This window comes from Aedes albopictus, chromosome 3 (assembly GCF_035046485.1).
Source record: "Aedes albopictus strain Foshan chromosome 3, AalbF5, whole genome shotgun sequence".
NCBI lineage: Eukaryota > Metazoa > Arthropoda > Insecta > Diptera > Culicidae > Aedes > Aedes albopictus.
Window position 1 is genome coordinate 369,950,868 of NC_085138.1, and position 24,833 is coordinate 369,975,700.

General features: G+C 38.0%; 1 protein-coding gene across 2 annotated transcripts in view; it reads left to right on the forward strand.

Annotated features, from left to right (window-relative positions):
* The window catches only part of LOC115267805 (homeobox protein vnd-like), a 52,422-nt gene that overhangs the window by 19,135 nt on the left and 8,454 nt on the right, over positions 1-24,833 (forward strand). Inside the window, exon 1 of one of the 2 annotated variants that reach the window (XM_029875134.2) lies at positions 19,661-19,907. The exons of the other annotated variant lie outside the window; for it this stretch is intronic. Coding sequence (XP_029730994.2) covers positions 19,828-19,907 — 80 coding nt within the window. The 5' untranslated portion in view covers positions 19,661-19,827. Of the gene's footprint in view, positions 1-19,660; positions 19,908-24,833 lie in introns of those variants that run through there. 2 annotated transcript variants of the gene reach the window in all.

A 24,833-nucleotide genomic window follows, 5' to 3' on the forward strand; every position in this document is an offset into this window, starting at 1 on the left:
CCACCTGGTCACTCTTCAAAAAAAAAAAAAAAAAAAGTACAACGCCCTTCATTGTGGTATACCATGGATATTGTTTTGAAAGAAGCTTGTCCTCTGCAGTCTGTGCGAACCGCAAGAGGTATTCCTGAATGGAACTCTGACCTGTTCAAGTTCAAAATATCTTCGGATAAACCAGTCTTACGTATAGCTACGAATCTTTAGCTTCTACCCCGAGGAATGTAGCTATAGAATCGATTTAGTGGGCATTAAAAAGCTCTGCTTACTTCAAATCTCCAGGAGCAAATTAGGCTTTGTCCTATTTTTCTCCAGAGGGTTTGTTTGAGTTTTTCAAACATGTTTTGAGCTCTTGTAGTTTTCTATTGGGTATTTTCATGGCGTGAAATTACTTGATAGGTTTATACCGAAAGGGTGCGTGCGTTGTATAAAGAAAGAATGAGTTCTAGATTTATCTGGTTACCTCGTTCTTTATGAAATTCTTGAAACGCATTGTCGATTATCACATCTGTGATGTTCGTCTGGCTAACATGCCTGATCATGTGAACTCACATGCCTCCCATTTTGGGATGTGCACAGTGACTCTTTTACATGTATACGTTTCAAGAAAGCACTCGCTCAAACGTAGGTTTTTCTTGGGTGATTTTCTTGAATATTGAGGATGCTTTCGATAACGTGCCTTTCAATGTCATATTGAAAGTCGCATGACGTCACAAGCTACCTCCAATGAGCTATAGGCTCTCTTTACGCTTATGCATTTTACAGTATCCTTTTCAGGGCACTGATTAACCCCGTTGTGGTATGGGCTATGAGCTCTCGTTGCGCTTATGCGTTTATTCCCTCTTCTAGGCACCCCTTCCTATTTCATCACCTTTACCTTTCCTAATTTTCATTCCTTGTCCCATTTTCCCTCAGGAAAATGATGAAATTAGCTTGTATGTATGGCGATAGCACAAATGTCCCGAATGAAGGATAACGTGCCTCTGAAGCCGGCTTTCTGATACCTGATACGTTTCTTATTCTAAAATTGAAGAACCGACCATCGACCCTCAACTTGTACATTCTTTCGTTGATCGGGCACTAACCGATCACGCGCATTTGCATATCGCCCATCACTATAAAAGCTGTTCCAGCTCGCGTTTGTTTGCGCAGCTCTGGTAGATGGAATGATTACCTCTAAGCATTCGCACCGTTGATCATGTTCAGCACACCTCCTGCAGGCCCCCTCTCTCTCGTAAACTCCTAACCCCCTCCCCGGATTGCTATCCGGAGGGACCCAGTAAGTTTGCCGATGCAATCTATCGAGCTATCGTCTTGACTGGAACAAAGCCTGTCCCTCAGCATGCCCATTTTGCGTGTGGCAGTTACGAAGATACCGTCGATGGGGGTGACAATGGGTCTGGGGGTAAGATTGGGTCAAAACGGAGAAACATAAGATTTGAAATAGCTCATCAACCATCGCTAATTTATATTAAAAACTTTATATTCTTTCAAAGAGGAGATGTTTTTACACGTCATGATGCAGAACAAGATGTTTAGCAATAATCGTTTTTTGTTAAATTTGTGGCTAAACTTATATGATAAAACTACTAAAGACTGCCCCAGAAAGTATGGACGCACCTAGTCTTCAGTTGTCTCAGCCTGATCGATGGTTCTTGTTTCGGGCTTCATCTTGGCTGTTTATGCTTACTATAGGATCAAAAATTCAAACGTTCTTTGCCACGATGAACATTAGCATTCGAAACAGTAGCTTTTTTGGTCATACCCCGCTTTGTGTGAGTTAGAAGGTTTGTTCTTGTGCACAAACACCTTCATTATTTGTTTATCCAAACGAGGGTTGGCAGGGTCTTCATTTTTTACCCAATTTTTGCCTATGCTTAAACGTGTTATCTCCACCGTGGTTGCTGATTGCTTCTTGCACGATTTTCTCACTTACTCCCACCATATTTTGTTCATTTCCTACGTGACCTTTCAAACTCTGTACATCGTTTGTGCACATTTTTTCGATGATGTTCCGCTGAAAGTTCATGTATATTGAAACAAACTGTTGGAATCGCAAAAACCGCTATACAAATGTTGAGAAAATAGGTTGATCGACAAGATGTAGCTTTCAAAAAGAACTAGTCATCAATAGTTATGAAACGCCGGTATTTTCTTACTGCGTGCATACTTTCTGGACCGGTCTTTAGTAAATCACTCTGAAAAAATTCTCCTTCGTAATTGTTGCCGACTTGGGAATCACTGAGCGATACGTCCCGATTGACTCACAACGACCGCTATGTGGGACTACCTAGCGTTGATCATTTACACTCTCGTGGCCATAGGGCTTTGATAAAGAATAGGGAGATGCAACGTATTGTTTGGACAGGAGAAAAACAGAAACACGTTCTATAGAAGAGTAATAAAAATTGAATTTTCTACTTAAAACTACAATCTAAAATAGGATTAAAACTTATATTCTACGGTGAATTAAAATGCTGAACTTACTGAACTAAGTTTGCCTTAAGAATAGTGAGTAAAACTTATTAAACTACTACTGGAATTATACTAATTATCATGCATTGAAGGTTGTAGGATTTATATACAGCAAGAAGATTTGTTGGGATGAGAACAAGAGCGAGGTTAGACTCGATGTAAGTAGATATTACTTGTTTTTTCATGAAATGAATATTAATAAAACTATACAGCTTTTAGCAACTTTCAAAACTAAAAAACGAAGTTCGCTCAAAAGCGATCCGAACCGCCCAAACGCTCAATTCCCAACAGTTATGTTTCACACATGTACTTAACCATAAATTTTCTTATAAGTGGTTAGCTGTAGGTATTACCTGGTGCATGCAACGAAAAAAGTGGGCTATCAATGCACTTTTTTTTTAAATTCTATATTTTCGACCCTATGTCCAAATATTAAGAATGGGGGTGATATTGGGCCAAGCAAGTTATCGAGTTCACACAACCTTAACTAAAAATTCAACTTGTTATCCAGCCCCCATTTGGCGTTAGAGTGATGCCATGTTTACCGTATCTTCATAAAAGCACTCTTTTTTTAGAAAATATGTTAAAGAAGTGTGAAGCGAGGATCATTCATAAAATACATAAAATTACTAAAGAAAGAAGAATAAGTCTACCGTTGTGTTAGGACTCACACAAAATTTATAAAAAAATCTGTGTAAATGTTTTTGCGGGAGAGGGTCGTTGTGTAACATAATATTTGAACGATCCTCTATCTTGAGATGGAATGACTTACTTTGGCAAAATAGAGGTCCATGATCATGTACATAAGAGTTTATAATTGAGGGTTTGATTAAACATTTCTTATGTAATCTTATGCATACTAAAACTATATTGTTTGTTTTTTAATCGATCTTTCAATGCGCCCCTCCCTCATTGTAATCCCCCTTCTCTCATGGAGGTTGAAACTTTAAATGAGGATGATTATGATGGCTAAAAATGGCGATACAACAAACAAACGGTATTTTATCAAATTTCAACCATTTTTTCGGTTACATTGGCCCTTTTAGATGGATTAATCATCTTTCAAAATTACCTAAGTTTTTTTTTCGCCATGGTTTCATTGTATTTTAAGTAGATTTACTGGATATGATCAATAAAATTAACTTATATTCTTAGATAGGCGACTCCGAATACTTTGACCCGTTCTCACCCCCTCTAAGGGGTGAGGTTGGGTCATTTTTCATTCATGTGTAGTTTAGTAAGCAATACACATATTGTGATGCTTTCTTGCTCAACTATCATTACTACATAGAAGAGTATACACACCAAATAAAAAGTTATTCCGGCTTCAATTGCATTAGTTATATAATAAACTATCTTTGAGTATCTTTTGTTGACCCATTCTCACCTCCAACGACGGTAATTTACGTTCAAGGAAGCCGAGGATTTTCCATTACGAAAAGTTTCTGGACTGACCCGAGAATTGAATCCGTCTTTCTCAGTATGCATGCATATGCAACTTGCTAAAAATCCGCAGATTCGGCTCGGAGCCCGGTCGGCTCCACGAGGAAAATAGGGTGAGTAGTTGCTGGATAAGAAACTACGGGTCTCAATTGAGTCCATTTTATTCCTTCAAGTTCGCGGTATCCAGCATCATCCAACCTGAAAGTTATCTATCTACGGTTTGAGATCGCTTGGGCAAGGACTCCTATTTTGAACAATCTTTGTTATAGCTCAGGCATTTCTGTAACATTTTTTACACGTAGGTGGATACTAAAATTGACAGAGTTATAGCGGAAAGTAACCAAAATAGGAGGCTATGCCCAAATGCCCAAACACGTTGTCTGTGGATTTCAATAGCAAAGCAAACAATAAGCAAAGAATTTCAATTTTCCAAGTGTTACTTAAATATAAAGTGCAATAACGTTGGAGCACGTCATTTTTCATATTGTTCAAAAAGGCACTTCAACAATTCATATGAGCATTAGAGCCGATCGCATAAACATAGCTATAGCCATTATAACATGCCAAATATTGAATCCATTAGTTTTTTTTTTTTTTTTTGGAAGGAAATCAAATTCCAACACGCCATCATGTGAAAAGATTTCCCACTCGTACCTTACTGGTGTAGTGCTCATGCATGAGCACCGGTTCTCGGTAACCAGCTGCAACATAGTTTTGCATGTTTCGCTGAACTAACAGAAAAAAAAAAACTTTACCTCAGCTGAACCTAGATAGAGCCATTACTCTTTCCAATCCACATTTCTGAATGGGTATGCTTCATTTGATAGCACACTTGACTGCGAAAAAGCCTAACTCCATATGAGCACGAAAGCGCACCTTCGGCGTGTGTCCTAACCAAGTAGCTAGCAGCCAACCAGCGCCAGCGGTATCATCATCGTTACGACGAATTGTATAGCCTTAGGTGGAGAGCCGATCTACAAAAACAATCTACCCATCGCAAGTCATAAATGGGTTGGTAATTATGAGTTGGCATGTGAGCAGTTTTCCGTCATAGCTCAGGGCGCCAAAATTAGTTTGTTAGAGAAACATCCTCCGATTTTCCCAGGGCTATCAAAAATAATATCTCCTCAGGCTCAGGTGCTTCTCCGGTGGGCTCTTGGAACTCGGCACAACAAGTCCTTCGTGACAGAACGGAATGCGACATAAATGGGTGTAACCTTCTTCAGAGCAATTTCGGTTCTGTTTGTCTATGTGGGCTTTTCAAAAGGGAACGAAACTTTGCATGACTTGGGATTTCGATGTAACAGTTGGGAGACTTGTATTTGCTATTTCGGTTCAACTCAATTACGGAACGTCAATCCGCCGGTTGAATGTCTACTCTTTTGAAATGTAATTGAAGTTGACAATTTATGTCAAAACTGTCCCCATTTAGTCGAGATTGACTCATTCATCAATAGCAAACAAAACAAATTTAACACGGTGTGTCTGGTAGAACAAAATTAATTTAAAAAAATCGGTATCGCTAAAACACCCACCAAACGAAAGCTGAAGGTCCCCTCTTTCATTTGAGACTAAAAGGAGAAAGTTCTATCGGGGGGTCTAGAACATTTTTTTTTTTTTCAAATATTACTATCTTTGAGGCTTGTGTTTTTTTCTTTTTTCAACCTTGAGTGTAGCCAAATGGGCTTGTATGAGGTCGCCCATTAGTAACGTGTCATATTTAAAAAAAAATAAACGGGTCAAATCAAAAATTAAAAATTTTCCTTACAAAATATTGCTTAGACATAAAGTGCAAAAAAAAAATAAGGCAGTTGAATAGAATTTCAGCAGTATCTGGGCATATATACAAATAAACTGCGCCTTTTATGTGGAAGAAGTTATTGCGGCTGCAATTTTTTAATTTTTTATTGACAGTGTCTTATGATTTAACAGTTTTACGATCAAAGTAGGCCGAGTAATATCAACAAAAATAGAACATACATCAAAGTAGCTCGGATAACGGGGCACAACATTTGGAAGGTAATCCATTTCGGAAAACTGAAAGTTTTTTGATGATGCAATTTAAATCGTTCAAAAGCATGAATAAAACGATCTAGAACTCCACACCAATTTTATCAATGTGATGGTCTGTCTTATATCCTTGTATGCCGTGGCTCGGATAGAATTATCACATGCCGGAATTTGTTCAATTTGTGCACCTTTATGGTACCTAAGACTTAAACATTTTTAGTTAATTTAGACTATTGCAGTTAGGTATAGCTCCTTACTTTAAAAGAAACAACTACGACAAGTGACGAGGAAAACCAAACCAAAGAGTACGTTTTGTGTTTGAAGAAGTGTTTTCCGCCACAATTATCATCGAAAGCAGTTAATATTCACTGTTTTAGATTTGTTTAGTAAAATTGTCTAATAACGGGTAATTAGACATAAAAAATATTAGTAACAGTATGTCTTTGTGAACAGGTAGCCTTACTCAACTGACAAAAACAGAATAATTAATGCTACATGTCTAACGGTATATGTAGTAAGAACAATGTGCTAATCTGTCGGTTATCAATAGTTTGAACTTTTGCTATTTTTTTAATCTGTATTAACGAGATTTTTAGCCCTTGGCTGGTTCATCTCGGGACCCACGCTTTACTTCCCTTCCGAAGGAAGAACTCACATTTTGTGAGTTTGTCGGGAGTGGGACTCGATCCCAGGTCCTCGGCGTGATAGTCAAGTGTTCTAACCATCACACCAGGTCCGCTCCACATCTTCTGCTAGCATCATGGCATTATAGACGAGTTAGCAACTTTTCATTCAATTCTACAGCTTCATTGCCCAGACAACCAGTCATCGTATAAGATGTTGTATAAGATGTTAAAGTGGAGGCGATATGCGTACATTTTACATGCGCCTAAATGGAGGCATGCACGCATATGGCCTCCACTTTATCATCTTATTCAACATCTTATACGATGACTGGTTGTCTGGGTGACATATACATATGTTTTACATTAAAGTACATATGTCTGAGCACATACATATTAATCAGAACGGATTGAAAATGTCTTAACTTGTTCTTGTTTCTAATTGCAAGTTGTTGATATTATGAAGACTTCTTTCCGAAAGATATCAGAGATAGCAGTTAGTATTTACTACCCCACAAAAAAGTTCGGACTTGCTCATTCAAATTTATTTACTCTCTATGAGCTTACATATTATTTGGAACCTTCTACATGGAGTTGCGGTCCTTGTTTGTGAAATATGTAGTTCTGCAAGAGCTACAATTTCTCGTAAAGGGCAAACGTGGCAGATCTAGCGCTACTACCGATGACGCAGAAAGAAATTGCTCATTGCAGTTGTGTTCTAGATGCTACAGGAAGATGATCAAAGGCAAGCAGCTTGTTTGCACTAAAGCTGAAGTACATTAAAACTTGTTGACTTCTCATAAAGTTGCTGAGGTTGCTGAATATTTGCGGGCAAAACCCAGAGATCAGGCTGATCAGATTAAGCTCTCAAATATTCATGAACTACCATCAAGATGGAAACCAGCGTTAACGAGTGACCAGAACAGTAAACCGATTTTGTTCACCGATGATTTGTTTTTGATAACGGAAAGTGCCCATAAAGCCACAGCTGCAAAGGCGTGAGTACCCAGCACAACCATGCTGAGGATGACGGGTTCGATTCCCGGTCAGTCCAAGACCTTTTCGTGAAGGAAATTTCCGCGACTTAAATGAGCATGCAGTATTTTCGTGCAAATCACACGCTATACACATGCAAAAAGTTGGCAAAAGAAGTTTTTAGTTGAAAACTGTGAAAGTGCTTGTAGGAGATAAAATAAGAAAATTTCAAACAAATCAAACAACTTCATTTATTCTTAATACATCTCCTACAGTGCTCATAGAACAAGCTAAGAAACATGCTTTGTCCCTGTAGGGACGTTTCGCCAAGAAGAAGAAGAAGAAGAAGAAGAAGAAGAAGACGAAAGAAAACATGGGTCTTGAGTACCAGACGCACATTGAAGTTGAGAAGCTGTTTGAGAAGAATATATGACGAAGTCGCAACCCGAAATTACAAGAGCACAAATCTGAAGAACCAAATGACGGTATATGCTGTAAAGGTGGTCGATCGGTGACCTGCTGGTGCCAGTCAAATACGAGACCCTAAAGACGTATACACATATGTCATAGGATGCAAACACATTATTGGAATCTAGATTGAAATTCAAAGGAACAGCATATAACTCGATTTTATACTCACTGTTCTAGTACTTTCACCACACTGTCCATAAACACAAAACTGTCATCTACTGGATTTTTCATTCACATGGGACTATTGTGCTTTTATGTGAAGAATAATAAACATAATATAAAAAATATATCGTCGGAAAATCATGCTTGCAATGGAAAAACAGTGTTTTGTCATAAATGTGTTCTTCGAAAAAAATGAAAAAATATCATATTTTTTCAAAAAAAAAAATTGTTCTAGACCCGCCGATAGAACTTTCTCGTTCAAGTCTCAAATGAAAGGGGGGACCCTTAGCTTTCACTTGGTGGGTGTCTTAGCGATACCGATTTTTTTAAATTAATGTTCTCCACCAGACACACCGTGTTAAAATCTAAATCGAATTATCTATAATTTAATTTTGATTTATGTTTCCCCTGCTTTCCCTCCGATATCGTCGTATAGGTCAAACACACTAATCGGTCCCGAAATCTTACATTGTTTCAAGCTTGAACCCTCGCGATTGCTTCAATCGCATTTCAATCTTCATTAACAACTTTCAATATAGGTGCACCCCTCAGCCACCGCGAACACCTGACGACGCACCCATCATATGAAAGCACATCGCGCCTCTCTAAACTTCACCCAAATCTAATTGATCGCGTATCAATTGAGTATTGAGCCACAATGGGAACTTTCATAATTGGTTTTACAAGCAACATATGAGCAGTTGGGCCGAGTGCTCTTCAATTTACTTGGCGTAGAATCCAAGTGCACCCATAATAGGATTTAGTTTAGAGTCCTCGCTTCTTCAGTCATGTTAGCTTTATACTTCCATGAGGGAGCGCAGCATTGTGAAGCGCATACTAACCGTCGTATCGGAAGGGTTAGCAAAGAAACTGTTGAAGGAATCAAATGGGTGCACGAAATATGGTAATTTATCATGCGAATCAACCCACTGCCGAGTCGTTTCGCTAATCGAAATTCACTAGGGGAGGTTTTAGGGAAGTAGTCAAGAAGAAGGTACGACTGCTGAAGAAATGTGCGATATTGCTAAATTTTGTTTCGGCTGTATTGGAGGGATCCTATGTTGGTTTTCTGAAACGAAAACCGCAATTATTGGAGTTCGAATAATTTGATTTGCGATTGTCACGTTACGTGGAAAAGTTTCATTGGCAACATTGTGTTTCTCTAAGGGCTCATATAGCCACAGCTGCAAAGGCGTGGGTATCCAGCATGATCATGATAGGGGTGACGGGTTCGATTCCCGGTTGGTCCAGGAACTTTTCGTATTTAAAGAGAATTTCTCTGACTTCCTGTGGCATAGAGTATCTTCGCGCATTGCACACGATATACACATTTTTTTATTTTTAAAACTTTGGATTATTACAGACAAGATTTTTGGTAAACATTTTCCAGGTTGTTTTGGACATCACATTACAATTACAATTTTCTGTAGCTATATCATGAAAGTAATTTTGAAATCATTATTGATAGGTGCTTTCTTAGCTTTTATAATATCAGAATGATTGTTTTTGAGATTTCTTGAAGATGTATTTCAGATTTCGTTAAAGATTTTTTTTTCATCTGTATTAACGAGGTTTTTAGCCCTAGGCTAGTTCATCTCGGGACCCACACTTTACTTCCCTTCCGAAGGAAGAACTCACATTTTGCGAGTTTGTCGGGAGTGGGATTCGATCCCAGGTCTTCGGCGTGATAGTCAAGTGTTCTAACCATCACACCAGGTCCGCTCCACATTTCGTTAAAGATGTTTTATGCATTCTTCTCGAATACCTGTTTGCTAGATTTGTTGTTATGTTTAGGTTAACTCTCCGGTGTGAATCATGTAAGCTTTTGTCGTGATCTCTAGAAGCACCTTTCGATATTTGTGCTTCCCTTTTTATTTATTCGAATGATTTTCCATCAATTCATTACCTGTTTCAAAAGTTAGGGTATATTCCCAGAAGTGCCGCTGTGCACTTGTCAAGGTTTCGCAGTACAGCAAGTGCATCGCGGTGCACGATCTAAAAAAATCCCTGCTGTAGGGATTCGGCCCAGAATTTCTCCTGGAATTCCTCCCGGTATTCCACTCAAGATTCTTTCCATTACCCTTTCAAGCATTATTCTAAGGATTCCTTCAAGAATTCTACCCAGAATTCACTTAGGGGTGTCCCCCGGTTTTCCTTTGGAAATTTTCCCCTGGGATTTCTACAAAAATGTCTCCTGGATATCCGTCAAGGATTCCTCCTGGGTTTTCTTTATAAATATACCCCGTGATTTTTTTTTCAGAAATATTGTGCTGTATTTTTCCAGGGATTCCTTCCGGCGTTCTTTCCAGAGTTTCTTCAATAATCCTTCCTGGGTTTTCTTGTGGAATTCCTTCAGGAATTCCTCCAGAGTTCTTTCAAGGATTCCTCCAGATTTTTATCAGGAATTTCGTTAGAAATTCCTCTTGGGCTTCTTTGTCTTGATTTCTCCTGTGATTCCTTTAGGCATTCCTTAAGGAGTAATTTATTAGGGCATTATATCATATTCCGTAGGGCATTTATCATATTCCTTCAAGGATTATTTTTAGCGTTTTTGTCGTCTTCTTTCACGACTTATTCCAGATATTCCTTCAGGAATTTTTCTTGCAAATTTGCACATTATTCAAAACTTCTGACGAGCTTTCTTCAGTGATTACTTTCTGGATTCCTTCTAGAGTCCCTACCAGGGATCTTTCATTAATACCTCCCAAGATTTTTCAGTTTTCCATGGTTTCCTTGAAGGATTTCTCCCGAGGTTCATTTGGACTTTTTTGTCAAGGATTCCTTTATTGATTTCGTCCGGAATTCCTTTAGAGATTTCTCCTGGAGATTCTTCAAGAAATTCATTTAGAAATTCCTTTGAAAGTTACTTTTGTTTTTTTTTTCGAAGATCTCTTCAAAGACTGCTCTCGGGATTTCATCATACATTTCAAGCATAACTTTTCAATCCGACGTAACTCGAGAATGTAAACAAATCCGGATTAACTGCTGCATGCATGATTCATAAAGCAATCAAGCATAATTTTTCAAATCGACGTATGTAACTTTTTCACTGATCTGAGTAAATTCATGGTCAATGTTGACGACCATTTCACTAAAATAGTTTTTTATAAAAAGACTTTTCATAAGATTTTTCGTGCTTAGCATCACCAGGGATATAGCACGCACTAGGTAAGAAACAAAACCTACTCATTCCATATCATTTTCACAATGAATTTTGACAAAAATACACATACACCGGGTTGGTCAGAGATACGTCATGACAGATACGTCGCTTTTGTATGGTGCCAGCGCAGACAGACGTTCTAGTTCGAACAAATTTATTCAAATTTTCTATGTAAATTTTCACTAGCGACACCTAGGCAACCGACTGCCACAGTGCAGTTGACAGTTTGAGAAACCACGTGCTTCGAGCCGCTTACTTAGGGTAAAAGGGTATAATGCGCCCCACCGGGGCAAAACGCCCCTCTTCATTTTCTAGCGATTCAAGCGCTTTTCGCATGTGTGATCGATTAGAAATCTCAAATATTGAAGAATTATTGCCATCAAGCTGGTCCGTTAGTGGATTGGTACAGAAAAACAATAAAAATATCAAAAAGTCTGAAATCGAGGCTTTTGGCGTAATACTTTACCTCTTGTGAGCTGACTTCATTGTAAACGAAGCTAGTTTTGTTCGCTTGTGTTACTTTGCTACTTTTATGCAGTTAAACACTTGTTGAAAGACCCTCCTAGGATAAGCATGTGGTGGAATTATTCCCTGGGACAGTTTTATCACGGGGCAGGACGTTTTTCTTTTGATGGGGCGTATTGCCCCGTTTGTTTTGAAAAGGCAAATTTTGGAACGTTTTAGAAAAACGTTTCAAAGCTTCCATAGCCACCTCTCCAAAGGCAAAGTTCGCATGCAACACTTCACTAACTTTAGTAACAACGATTTGCAGTGAACAATAGATGGAATGAGGCGCCAGTTTCAGATATATTGCCATTTCTGCTTAGGGGGGGCATATTATACCTGTTTACCCTACCACCCAATTCACCACCCACCGAGAAATAAAATCAAAACAAACACTGTCAAAATCATTCCTACATTTGCGTCACATTCACAAAGATTTTCCAGAGCGAGTGAAGTTCATCATAATACAGTTTTATACAAGCAAATCTATGTAAAATAAAAGTAATCTATATATATAAAAATGCAGTGGCATACGTGGGACTGCGCATAACTTGCGAACGGAAGGTCCGATTTGAGTCGTCTAAATTTTGTTCTGTTAGTTTTCACCCAAGGAAGGTTTATGAGCCACAAAATATGGACAAATCGAGAGTTTTTAAAAATCCATTCTTCATACCTACATTTTGAACGGGGACTTCGACTTGGCTTAAGACTTGAAACGTCAAAAAACGCAGTAGGCAAGACAAAGTTTGCCGGGGTAAGCTAGTAATGTGTAAAATAGTTTACAAGAGTCCTGCGCAAATTTGTGCAAAAGATTTTAGACGTTAAATAAAAGTCATTTACTCTGCACAAATTATGTGGAAATATTATTAGCGTGCAACACGTGCGGTCCTTTCCCTATAGACACTATAGATTCCATAGACTCGCGGAGACATGGTTGAGCAATACGATTTTAGTGTGTTTTGCCGTGAATTTAGAGTGTACCGAGCGAATATGACGTCACGCAATCCATTGTCGCTATTGAAATCGTGACGTCATGCTCGTTTGGCTACACGAACTGACAGTTCGTTTGGCTACAGTTGTCTTCGCCTCCGCGAGTCTATGGAATCTATAGTGTCTATACCTTTCCCGCCATCCGGCTGGAAGACGACCGTGGTGACAGTTGTTGGTCGCAACGCACATGTGCGGCAGCGATTGAATATGAACGTCGCTAACGCCATCTGTTCGCTGATTGCCACTTGGCAATTTGTGGCGGCCATGTTTTTTACACAAGCTGCTGAGTCAAACTTGAACGTCTGTCTGCGGTGCCAGTTTGGTGTATCTGTTACTTTTAATTATGGCTAGATACGTCGTTTGGTTTTTTCATATATCAAAACGGTGTATCTATCAGTAAAGTTGTAAACATCAAAATAGTTAGATACGTCGTTTCGAAAAATATGCTTAGTTAAATAAATTAAGCAATAAATCATCAAACAGTGATGTGGATTCTTCAATTTGATTTATGAATCATGCATGTAGCAGTTAACCCGGATTTGTTTACATTCTCGAGTTAGGTCGGATTGAAAAGTTATGCTTGAAATTGGAGAACCCACATCACTGTTTGATGATTTATTGCTTAATTTGTTTAACTAAGCATATTTTTCGAAACGACGTATCTAACTATTTTGATGTTTACTACTTTACTGATAGATACACCGTTTTGATATATGAGAAAACCAAACGACGTATCTAGCCAAAATCAAAAGTAACAGATACACCAAACTGTCACCATACAAAAGCGACGTATCTGGCATGACGTATCTCTAACCAACCCGGTGTATGTGTATTTTTGTCAAAATTCATTGTGAAAATGATATGGAATGAGTAGGTTTTGTTTCTTACCTAGTGCGTGCTATATCCCTGGTGATGTTAACCTTCCGTTAATCGCGCTGTTGTACTTTGTACAACACATGAGAATTATCGACTATTACTTTGGAACCATCTTTTCTATCGATGTCAACCCCAAATATATTCTACAGGAATCTTATTTGGAATATTATAAGACCTTTTTTGAAAACAGTATAACTCCTTATAATGCGGAAAATAGAAAATAGCAATATGAAGAACGTACTATATTTAAGATAAGATAGACAGTTGAATGTGAATTAGTGTATTTCAAAATCTAAATAATCTAGAAATATGGTGTCTTCGGCAAAGTTACTTGGGATATCAAGGGCCTTCGCGAGGTGATCTGAGAAATTCAGATTTCAACCGATAGGCAGCGCTAGTGAGCATGTAATTTTTATATCCCATATAACTCAGGATCCTGAGTACTTAGAAAGATGGTGTCTTCGGCAAAGTTGTTTGGTTGGTTAAACACTAACTGATGGAGAGCCGTTTGGATTAAAACTCCACATCTAGGTGGCGCTAATGGGCATTGAAATGTTATAACTCATGCATCTCAGGACTCTGATTACTTAGAAAGATGGTGTCTTCTGCAAAGTTGTTTAGTAGATCAAACACTAACTGATGAAGACAAGTATGATGTGGAATTCCACATCCAGGTGGCGCAAGTGAGTACTCAAATATTATAACTCATATATCTCGAGATCCTGATTCCTTAGAAAGATGATGTCTCCAGCAAAGTTGTTTAGTAGATCGAACACTAACTGATGGAGAGCCGTATGATTTGAAACTCCACATCTAGGTGGCGCTAGTGGGTATTAAAATTTTATAACCCATATGTCTCATGACCCTGATTACTTAGAAAGATGGTGTCTTCTGAAAAGTTGTTTAGTAGATCAAACACTAATCGATGAAGACAAATATGACGTGCAATTTCACATCCAGGTGGCACAAGTGAGCATTCCCATTTTATACCTCATATATCTCAAGATCCTGATTACTTGTTGCTTGATGGATAAAGGATGGATGTACTTATCCCGTGACATTGACAACCTTAAGATAGAGCATATTAAAATACGACGGTCAGATATTGAATATTTTACTAAGCGCTTTAACTTCATGTAAATTAATCAATCAAGTGCCAATTTAAACAAATTAAAATCAACTAGTTGTGTAATTTTCAAATTTTGAAAACTTTCGGAAGTATAAAAATTTACAGCTCGTTGATTTTTTTTTTTCTAGATGAAAAATAACACGTTCATGCTTTTGCAAATTTACAACTAGCGTCTTCTGGTGGCAGAAGCACGAATCAAATGGTCAATCAACTGAAAGCCCTTGATCTACCAACCAACCTTGCCAACCAACTTCCCAGGTAATCAGACTCGGAGATGTATAAGATATAAAATTTGCATACTCATTAGCACCACTTACTGGCGAAATATTGATTTCAACGACCCATCAACCAAATGCACTTAATCTATTTGACAACTTTGCCGAAACCACCATCTCTCTTCTAGTAACCAGGATCCTGAGAACTATTGCATATACATTTTTTATGTTCACTAGCGTCATCTAGTGGTGAAGTTTTTGATCTTTTAGAAGGTCGGCACGAGAGGTAACTTTTCCTCCATTTGGTCTTTGATCTACCAAACAACTTTGCCGAAGACACCATCTTTCTGAGTAAAGTGGAGCTTCGTAGCCGTTCCGTTTGTGTTACCAAGCGTGTAACCGCACCATGCTATCCACTGGTGCATGTAATGTATGTCGTGTCCATGGTCTAGTGTTAAGTTCTGTTCAGTCTGTACAGCCTCTGGCTGAAGACGGTGTCCCGTGCCTTTTTAATCGGGATCCTGAACTACATGAGAATAAAAATTTACATGCTCACTAGCGCCGCCTAGTGGTGAAATTTCAATTTAAACTGCCGATGGTGCTTGACCTACCAAACAACTTTGTCGAAGACACCATCTTTCCAAGCAATCAGGATCCCGATATACATAGGATATAAAGTTTATTTGCTCACTAGCGCCGTCTAGTGGTGGAATTTCCAATTAAATGGCCAATAATCTGTAAGCCGTTGACTTACCAAACAACTTTGCCGAAGACAGCATCTTTCTAAGACATCAGGATCCTGAGATATAAGATATAACATGATATTGCTCACTAGCGCCGCCTAGTGGACGTATTACGAATCAACTTTGTCAGCATCAAGTAGCCCATGAAATTTACAACAACTTTCCCAAAGACAGTCCTCCTCTAAACAATCAGGATCCTTAGATATTTCAGAATGTATGGGTGTTGTACAAAGTACAACGCGCGACTGCTCGCGTTACAAAAATTGGCGCGAGTACTGAAAGGTTAAGCACGAAAAGACTTATGAAAAGTATTTTTATAAAAAACTATTTTAGTGAAATGGTCGTCAACATTGACCATGAATTTACTCAGATCAGTGAAAAAGTTAGATACGTCGATTTGAAAAATTATGCTTGATTTCTCCCTCGATTCTTTTATACACTTTTATTCTTCAAGGATGTTTTCATGCATTCTATCAGAGATTCCTCCCGGAATTCCTTCTAGGGTTCTCTCACGGATTATTTCCGACATTGCAACTGGGATTTTTACAGAATTCTTCCTGGATTTTCTCCCATAATTCCTCTAGTGATTTCTCCCGAGGTTCCACCCAGGATTCCTTCATTGAATTCTCTCGGGATTTCTTTACTGATTTTTCTCAGATTTCTCCAGAAATCCTTTGAAGTTTCCTTCAGGTTGTCTCGGGATTTGTCACGGGCTTCCTTCCTTGCTTTTTCCCTTCTAGGATTCCTTCCAACATTTTGTCATTGATTCTTTCTCCATTTTCTCTGGAATCCTTTTGAGATTCTTGCAGAGACTACTCCATGGCTCTTTCATAGAGTGCTCCAGCAATTCCCCCAAGTAACATTTCGATGAACAATTAGACTTGTAGAGGTTTTGAGAACCGTCATAAAACCTCATACATTTTATTTTGGTTTTATTATGGTTCTACGAGCCTCTTCCAGTCTATTTGACAATTAAATGATTTTTTTTTTGAATGAGTGTAATCAGTTTCATACCTTTTAATTCCGCCCTAATTTCTTATCCTTTGACAGATACGCGTATTTCGAATACCACTTGTTATCTTTCTCAGTATCAGTTATCCACTGAAAAAGTCATCGCATTCACCCCGCTTATATACTAAAATCCTACCGCTATTATTGTTACCTAAAAACTACCTATACCTATAAAATGTGCCTAAACCTAAAAAAATACCTCTACAAAAGTACCTAGCAGGTAAAATGTTGCTTGGGCCTCAAAGGTTTTCAGCTGGAATTCCTCCGGAAATCTTTCAAGGATCCCTTCTGGGAACTATCCCGAGACTAATTTTTCCGGACTTTTCCCGGAATTCTTTGAGGGATTTCTCCCGTACTTCCATTCTATATTCCTCTTAGGATTTCTCCCGGGGTTATCCTGAGACTGGATTTTTCCAGATTATTTTCCCAGGATTAAGTATGGGAAAAGTGGGGGAGAATTAAAAAAATGTACCGTCATATATCAGGCCAAACATGTCTAAAGGTCTAATCTGCAGAAAGAGAGGCTCTCTTTGGTTTATCTCTCTTTCATTAATATCTCAGCTGTTTATTTGTATTTTGATTGCCTCCTTGCATTGAACGATGGTCAACACAATCCTCTTTTGTTTTGTACTGCAAAAATAGTTAAAAAGTGTACCATTACATTGCAATTATTGAAAGAGAAAGTGAACAAAGAGAGCCTCTCAAATGCAGATAGGACCTATTGAAATGTTTGGCCTGATATGAATTCTTCCTCACGAAAAGATCCATATATGGATCAAAGATATACATGTTTGAAGCATTTTAGTAGAACATTTCGATCCCAAAAGTTTTGGCAATCCCCTGTATGTAAAAACGTTTGTAAACATTTCAACTATTGTCAATTCAGTAAAAGCGTTATATCTCAGCTTCTAGACAAGATTTTCTATTTTTTTAGAAAAATGATGCATAAAGCATGCGCACTTCAGAATCGGTACATTTTGAACCGGCTAAAAACAAAAAACGGGTTGACTTAGAAAAAAGGTGTTGTAAGAATAAATTAAAGCTTAATTGTTGTATTTGGCGAGAAAAATATAAAATTAGTACCAGTTTTTTCTGCACAAATTGAACGAAAACTAATCATTGTCAGATTATAGATTTGTGTATGAATATAAAAATTTCTAACACACCAATTACGCAGTAAAAATCGTTCTGTATGATTCTTGATAAGGAGTGGTAAAATATCCTATTTGTGGTTTAAAATCACCGATACAGTTGTGGTAAATCATTGAAGGGTTTTATCGAATGTATTCAGCTCAATGCTAAAATCAATGAGTTTGGCCAATCATCAACTAGGTGGTGGTAGTGGCCAAACGTCAAACTCGAACAAAAACGATGCGTCACGGGTAGCCAACTATAGATTTTTCAAATAGACCTTTAAGGTTGAAGGACTCGTCATTAACATAATCGTCATCATTGAAAATTCGAAAGCAGTTTTCTCACTCAAAACTGAAATTTTCGCAACGAAAATATATTCTCTGTATTGCTGGTGGTGAATGTAATACAGTGAATACATTTTCAATGCAAACATTTAAGTATTGAGCGAAAAAACTGCTTTTGAAATTTCAATGATGACGATTATGTCAATGACGAATCCTTCAAGTCAACCTTAAATTGATGTACGATGGGAATTATCAGAGTGTTACGTCTGTTTGCCTGTGGTACGACATTAGTGGTCCAATTTTGTCAGCCCTTTTTCTGGAGAACGTTTTTTGCTGTCTTTTTTTTAACTTTTTATTCTTTCATATTTCGCCTTTTAACAGTAGTTTGAAGAACATGAATTAATCGTTAAAGTTTAACCGTAAGGTAATGAGAGCAAAAACCTCGCCGCAAAATTAATCCAAATCGAATCCATACTGCATAACGATATAACAGTGATAACAAACTACAAAACCAAACCAACAGCATTCACCATAATACTGTCACACACCCACTAACTCATCCGCGCCCAACGTTCGTAATGGGGAAACGCCCACATCACGTTTCTATTGGCCACCTCTTGCTGATTGGTTGCCCTGACTCTAACCAATCTAGCAAACGAACGAACGACCGACACTGATAATGTGCATGGGAATGAACCAAAACCGAGAAAAAGTGCCTGGCGTCTCCATCTCTCCATTATGCCCTTAGCTCGCTTCGTACTAGGTAGCTGCAATGGCGGCTGAATCTGAAAGCGGTGGGCAACCAACTACCTTTTGAATCGAAATAATAACACGACAAGTGCGCAGTGAGTGCACCTTTTCTTTTACTGTGTTGTGTGCAAATCAAATTAAAGGAATCATGTTGGTTTCTGCACAGCACATGCTCCTGAGTGTGTCTCATGTTTGGAGAAATCGACGGTTCATAATATCAGTCCACTTTGATACCATGTCTGTACATTCGTGCTCTGTTGTAACATTTTTAACAATCATGTTACAGGGGTTCTCATTTCAGCAAAACCCCACAGAACCTCAACATATTTCATGGGCATGTATGATTAGATTAGGTATGTTACGTTACAACAGAAAAAGTTGATGTAGATTCAAATGGCACAGACATCCAGAGATTCTCGATAACTTAGAACATTTCCAATAAGTATTCCAGCATTTTTTTCGGACTTCTTCAACTGTTTACTTTCTTTAAGTTTTTTATGAGAACCACTGCTTTTGATATGATTATTCTCTGCCTGGCCGAACCGTAGTCCTTCCCATCATCATTTGCAGTTGCTAGAATAAACAATTGAGGTTTCCATGGGATTCTGGCAAAGGTGCAATGAGCACCTACAAGGATATATTACAGACATTCCCACTCGACTACCTTCAGTTGCATTGAGCTCGCGATCGCGGTAGGAACAATATCCTTAAACTTAAGTGCCGGTGTGTGTTATCCCAATCCGTACAGTAATTGAGGATTATCGCAAAGAAGAAAAAAACAGAAGTACAAAGTGGCGAACGAACGACTCTCCAAACCCAAATTGGATAAACTGCTTTCGAAATGTGCACCATTTCTACAGTGGGCGCCCATATTTATGCCGGCGGCGGCATTGAACCACAGCTTGCTGAGGGCGGCAGCCCTTTATCCCATCATGTTCAACTCATCATTGCCTGGGTGAGCCAAGTGTTGTGTCATGGATAAAACATAGAAGAATACCTATTGAATTTAATGCTGGTGATACTGAAGTTACAGTGATTGCTAATAACATGGTGATTTGGAGGCTTCTGGCAATGTTGAACAAATAGCAGTCAACGAAAAGAGGGTATGAGTACCCTTGTTCAGCATATGTCCCAATGTTCACCCTAATCCAAAAGCAGACGATTTAAGCACCGATTGTTTCCATTTTTCTTGAATGCTCACTCCTATCAAAAAAAAAAAAAATAAAATAAAACAATCTGGCGTTCGATTTGAATAGGTTGTATGTTTTCTGTGATTCTAACACTGATAGGACCTATTCAAATCGATCGCCACAAATAGTGCTTTTTAGCTTTGTTTTCGATAGGGCGAAAATGAGAGCACTTTGCTGAAGATGGATTCCGGTCCTCTACAACGAGCTAACTCATTTTACTCTACTTATAATAGTGGTGATACTAAGAGCTCCTTTGAGTAAACTATTCAAAAAAAAGTTCATTATACTGCAGAATAAAGTTTTTCATCTCTATTGGCAGTCGGATGTAAGACAATCGCACACTTATTTTGGAGTCGCTTGTTCAGCTGTTCTATTTTCGTTGAAAGTTCGGATTACCGAGGCTCAGTACCAGGGCCGGTTTTACAAATGTGGTGGTCCGGGGCTACAGTAAGGTCAAGAGGGTATATTTTTGCTTCTAAAATGTAAAAAAAATCAAGGAAAAACATTTTAAATCCATACAAAAAAGTATTTGAAGGAAATTTTAACTCGGAAAATGGCCTAGGTAGATTAAAAATGACAACCACTACAATTTAGTCATAACAGAGAAATAGATTGGAAGTTTTAGTGTGAAAACGATTATAAAATAATTCATATACATAATGAACGCTTTTCTCGAATATGCTCGATGCATAAGATTGCATGGATGGAATCGTTGAAGTATGTGTCCTGAAGAAATTTAAAAAATAATAGTTAAAATCTTTGAGAAGTTTCTAGTAAAACTTGCAGTGCAATTTTTTTGTAAATGCTGTAAATATAATCTCTGGTGCATTCCGGGTCTATTACCATGCCTTTTGTGACACCTATGCATACAAATTCTAATACGACTACTAGAAGAGTTTCTGGTAACCACTCAAAAAATATCAACAAAACCTCCGGTAGAAATTTGTGGATCAATAGAAATATTAACGGAGATCCATGAAAATGTTTTGATGAAACTTTCTGACTTCATTCATAATGAAATTTCCTGAAAAATTTCTAGAAAATCTTTGGCGGTATTTTTGTCGATTTTAATAGAAAGTGTTTGCAACATTTTTTTTTTCAAGAATAGGATTGACATTCTCTTTATTAGGATTACTTCACAACTTTTGTCACAAATTTCTTGAAGGAATTAATGAATTGTGTTGAGTGTTTGCCATATTCGCCATATTCGCCACATCCTTAATCCATAATTTGCAAATATTTTACGAATGTGATCGGAATTGAGTGAACACAGCGATTCTTGGTATTTTTTCACAAATTACAAGCTAAAATCAGAAGTTTCAAAAATTTACACTTTTTAAACAGGCAGAATTCATATAACAGTTTCGGAACAGTAATTTTGGAAACAATGGTCAAAAATTCAACCACTTCTTCTTCCAGAGCCATAAAGAAGAAGGCTCTACGTCCCCACTGGGACTTGGCCTGCCTCGCTTCAACTTAGCACTTCCACAGTTATTAATTGAAGGGCTTTCTTTGCCTGCCATTGCATGAATTTGTATATTGTGAGGCAAGTACAGTGATACTCTATGCCCAGGGAGTCGGGAAAATTTTCCCGAGTGGAACGGGAATTGAACCCGCCGTCTCCGGATTGGCGATCCGAAGCCTTAACCATCAGGCTAACTGGGGACCCCAAACTCAACCACATTATTCTAAAAAAAAATCAGACCGAAATGTTTCAAATAATCTGCCTACAATTCTTGCTAGAGTTCTTCTGAAAAATGTTTAACAGTTCTGACTTGACTTTCGATTCGACCCTAGAATTTTAAAAATTAGTTTGAGATATGTTTGAAATTCTTGAAATTATAATAAGAACCAGGGATGAGAAATGTACTGAAAAAAAAAAACGGTTACCGGCTTTGACATTTTTCCACACGAACATCACAGGCCCAGCCAAACTCAAACTGTTCGAAAAATAAATGTCATAACATTTTTTTTCCAGCAGCCTTCTTCCTCGAAACGGTTTCCTAGCGCGAGAGCGCCGGTACTCGAGCACAACGACGACAAAAATTGCTGTCTCTCCCAAACTTCTTTATATGCATCACAGAGCTAGGAGTGTGCTCTAGCTATTTGTGCAAACAGATTCATATTATTCACTAAAACAAGGGAGTTATTAGCAGTTGCACATATTTAACATTTTTCGCAATCACCCGCCTTGGAATGACTGCTCATAAATATTTTAGTGGGGAAGCGAAAACTATCAAGCGCCAGCTTGACTGCTGATGGCGCGGCTGCTGATGGTATTGGTGCTACCATTGTTTTGTTTTTATTTTACTGTCGGTATCGATGAACGGAAAAGAGAAAAAAAGTATTTTTGCCATCCCTGATAAGAACTCTGTGGATAATTGTTTAAAATATTTTAGAAAATTACCGGCAGAGAAATATATGGCAGTAACGTTTCAACTGTCCATTATAAAGGGGTTTGGTGATGCTTTATATTTCGGCTGACTAATTGCTATCAAAATATAATGAAGTTCTGGAGGACGTTTGGTATTTCATTACAAACATCTCGCCAGTAGACAAAAAATTGTAGTGCTTTGATAAAAATCAAATCAAGAGACATTTTTGCCCCATGGCCTTCTGCGCACGCACAGCGTTTTTCACACTAGCGCCTCCAATTAACGCAGTATTTCGTGGCATAAGGATGGTTTTTCACGAGTGTTGTGGAGTTTGAACAAAGGTTAGTGTCATTCCCCTTGCGTGTCCTTCCCCAAGGAAGCAGCAGTGCTTGCTATCATCATGACTAAAGTGTCTCGAGTATACCATGTTTTATCCAGGCTCGTTAATCATGACGGGTCAGTGTGATGCTGCCGCCGTGGAGCTTTGACGGAGTAAGTTGCCTTCATCGTGAGGTCCCGTGTCATGTCAAGTGGTTCTACAGTAGTTTGCTAAAATGGTTGGTTACAGATTATTCCAGCATGTAACATAATATTTACAGGTGTTTCGTGCGTCTGTTTTATCTAAAATAATATTTGTGGAACTCATGTGCGAGCATCATTTAGCGGAGTGTTCGCAAACAAATTCTGTGCGATTGGGAATCCGATGAAATAGGGTACTGGTTCCCTTATTAAGCATGTGGCTCCCATTTTCATCCTACGAAAAACAAAAGATTGAAGCGTTGTTTGTTTTGTTTCGTATTTTATGTTAGAAGTGAGTACGCATGAAAACAAAAAGAACGGAATCAATCGGTGTCGTAATCGCTTGTTTTCCAATAGGATGAATATGAGATCATGAGATTACTGATGGCACACATACCCTATCATGAAAATATTAACTTTGGAAATTCATTGTAGATTTCAAGATATTGTAATAACATTTTTGACTGGAAATGTGATTGTTTTATGGAAAAACTTCTATAGGAAGATTTGATTGTGCGATATTTGCCAGAAAACCATTCGCCAGAATGCCATTGGCCAGAAAGACATTTGCCAGAAAATACCATTTCCCAGAAAACCGTTTGCCAGAAAGAACCATTTCCCAGAAAACCATTTGCCAGAATATACCATTCCCCAGAAAGTACCATTTCCCAGAAATTTTCCATAGTTCTCAATCCAGAAGTGTTCCCAATTTAATGATAATTAAAAAAAAAAATCTTATTGAAAAATAAATCGTGTTTTTTATTTGTTTGGGATCGATTAGCCCACAATAACGATTGTAAAAATGTAAAATTTAATTTTTGTTCAGATTTATATGCCAAAGTTAAATAAATTATCGGAACTGAAGTAAGAGCAAACAAGAAATGATTTTAGAGTAACTTTTAAAGAAAAGCCTATAGTTTGAAGAAGGGCAAATGACTCTGAAACAAAAAAAATGATGTGAAATCAAGCCTTTCAAACTTCACAATACATTAAATCTTTTATGTTACTGTTATGTTATTCAAATATTTTATTGCGCACAACAGGGGTCTCCAGTTAGCCTAGTGGTTAAGGCTATGGATCGCCAATCCGGAGACGGCGGGTTCGATTCCCGTTCCGGTCGAGAAAATTTTCTCGACTCCCTGGGCATAGTGTATCATTGTCCTTGCCTCACAATATACAAATTCATGCAATGGCAGGCAAAGGAAGCCCTTCAATTAATAACTGTGGAAATGCTCAAAGAACACTAAGTTGAAGCGAGGCAGGCCAAGTCCCAGTGGGGACGTAGTGCCATAAAGAAGAAGAAGAATTGCGCACAACAGCTTATTTTTTCAATTAGAACATTTCCACAAATTTGTCTTGTGGACAAGTTGATCATGATGTGGATCCAATTGATCAAATATTATTTTGACGGAATTTGGCCAATACTCATCAAAGATTTTCCTTTCTTCAACACATAGGATGTTCTTCCCAGCTTTTACTGATATGGAACTTTTGGCTTTACTTATATTTTTCAAAGATTCCCTGCTTTAAATTGTAAGTATTTTTAAGCTTATTTTTGACAATAACCATAACATGATCTCCTTAAATAATAATTTTTGTGCCAAACAGAAAAATTACCCGGAATTGTTGATCACACACTTAAGTCAATCGAATACCATAAACAAAAATCTTTTGGAAGCAACAAGTAAAATACACAGAAATAAAAACTCAAGTGACGGTGTCACCTATACCATTAGCCTGACTGTCACTGCCCGAAAGCCATTACCATTAGGCCGAATATCACTTGATCAAATGCTA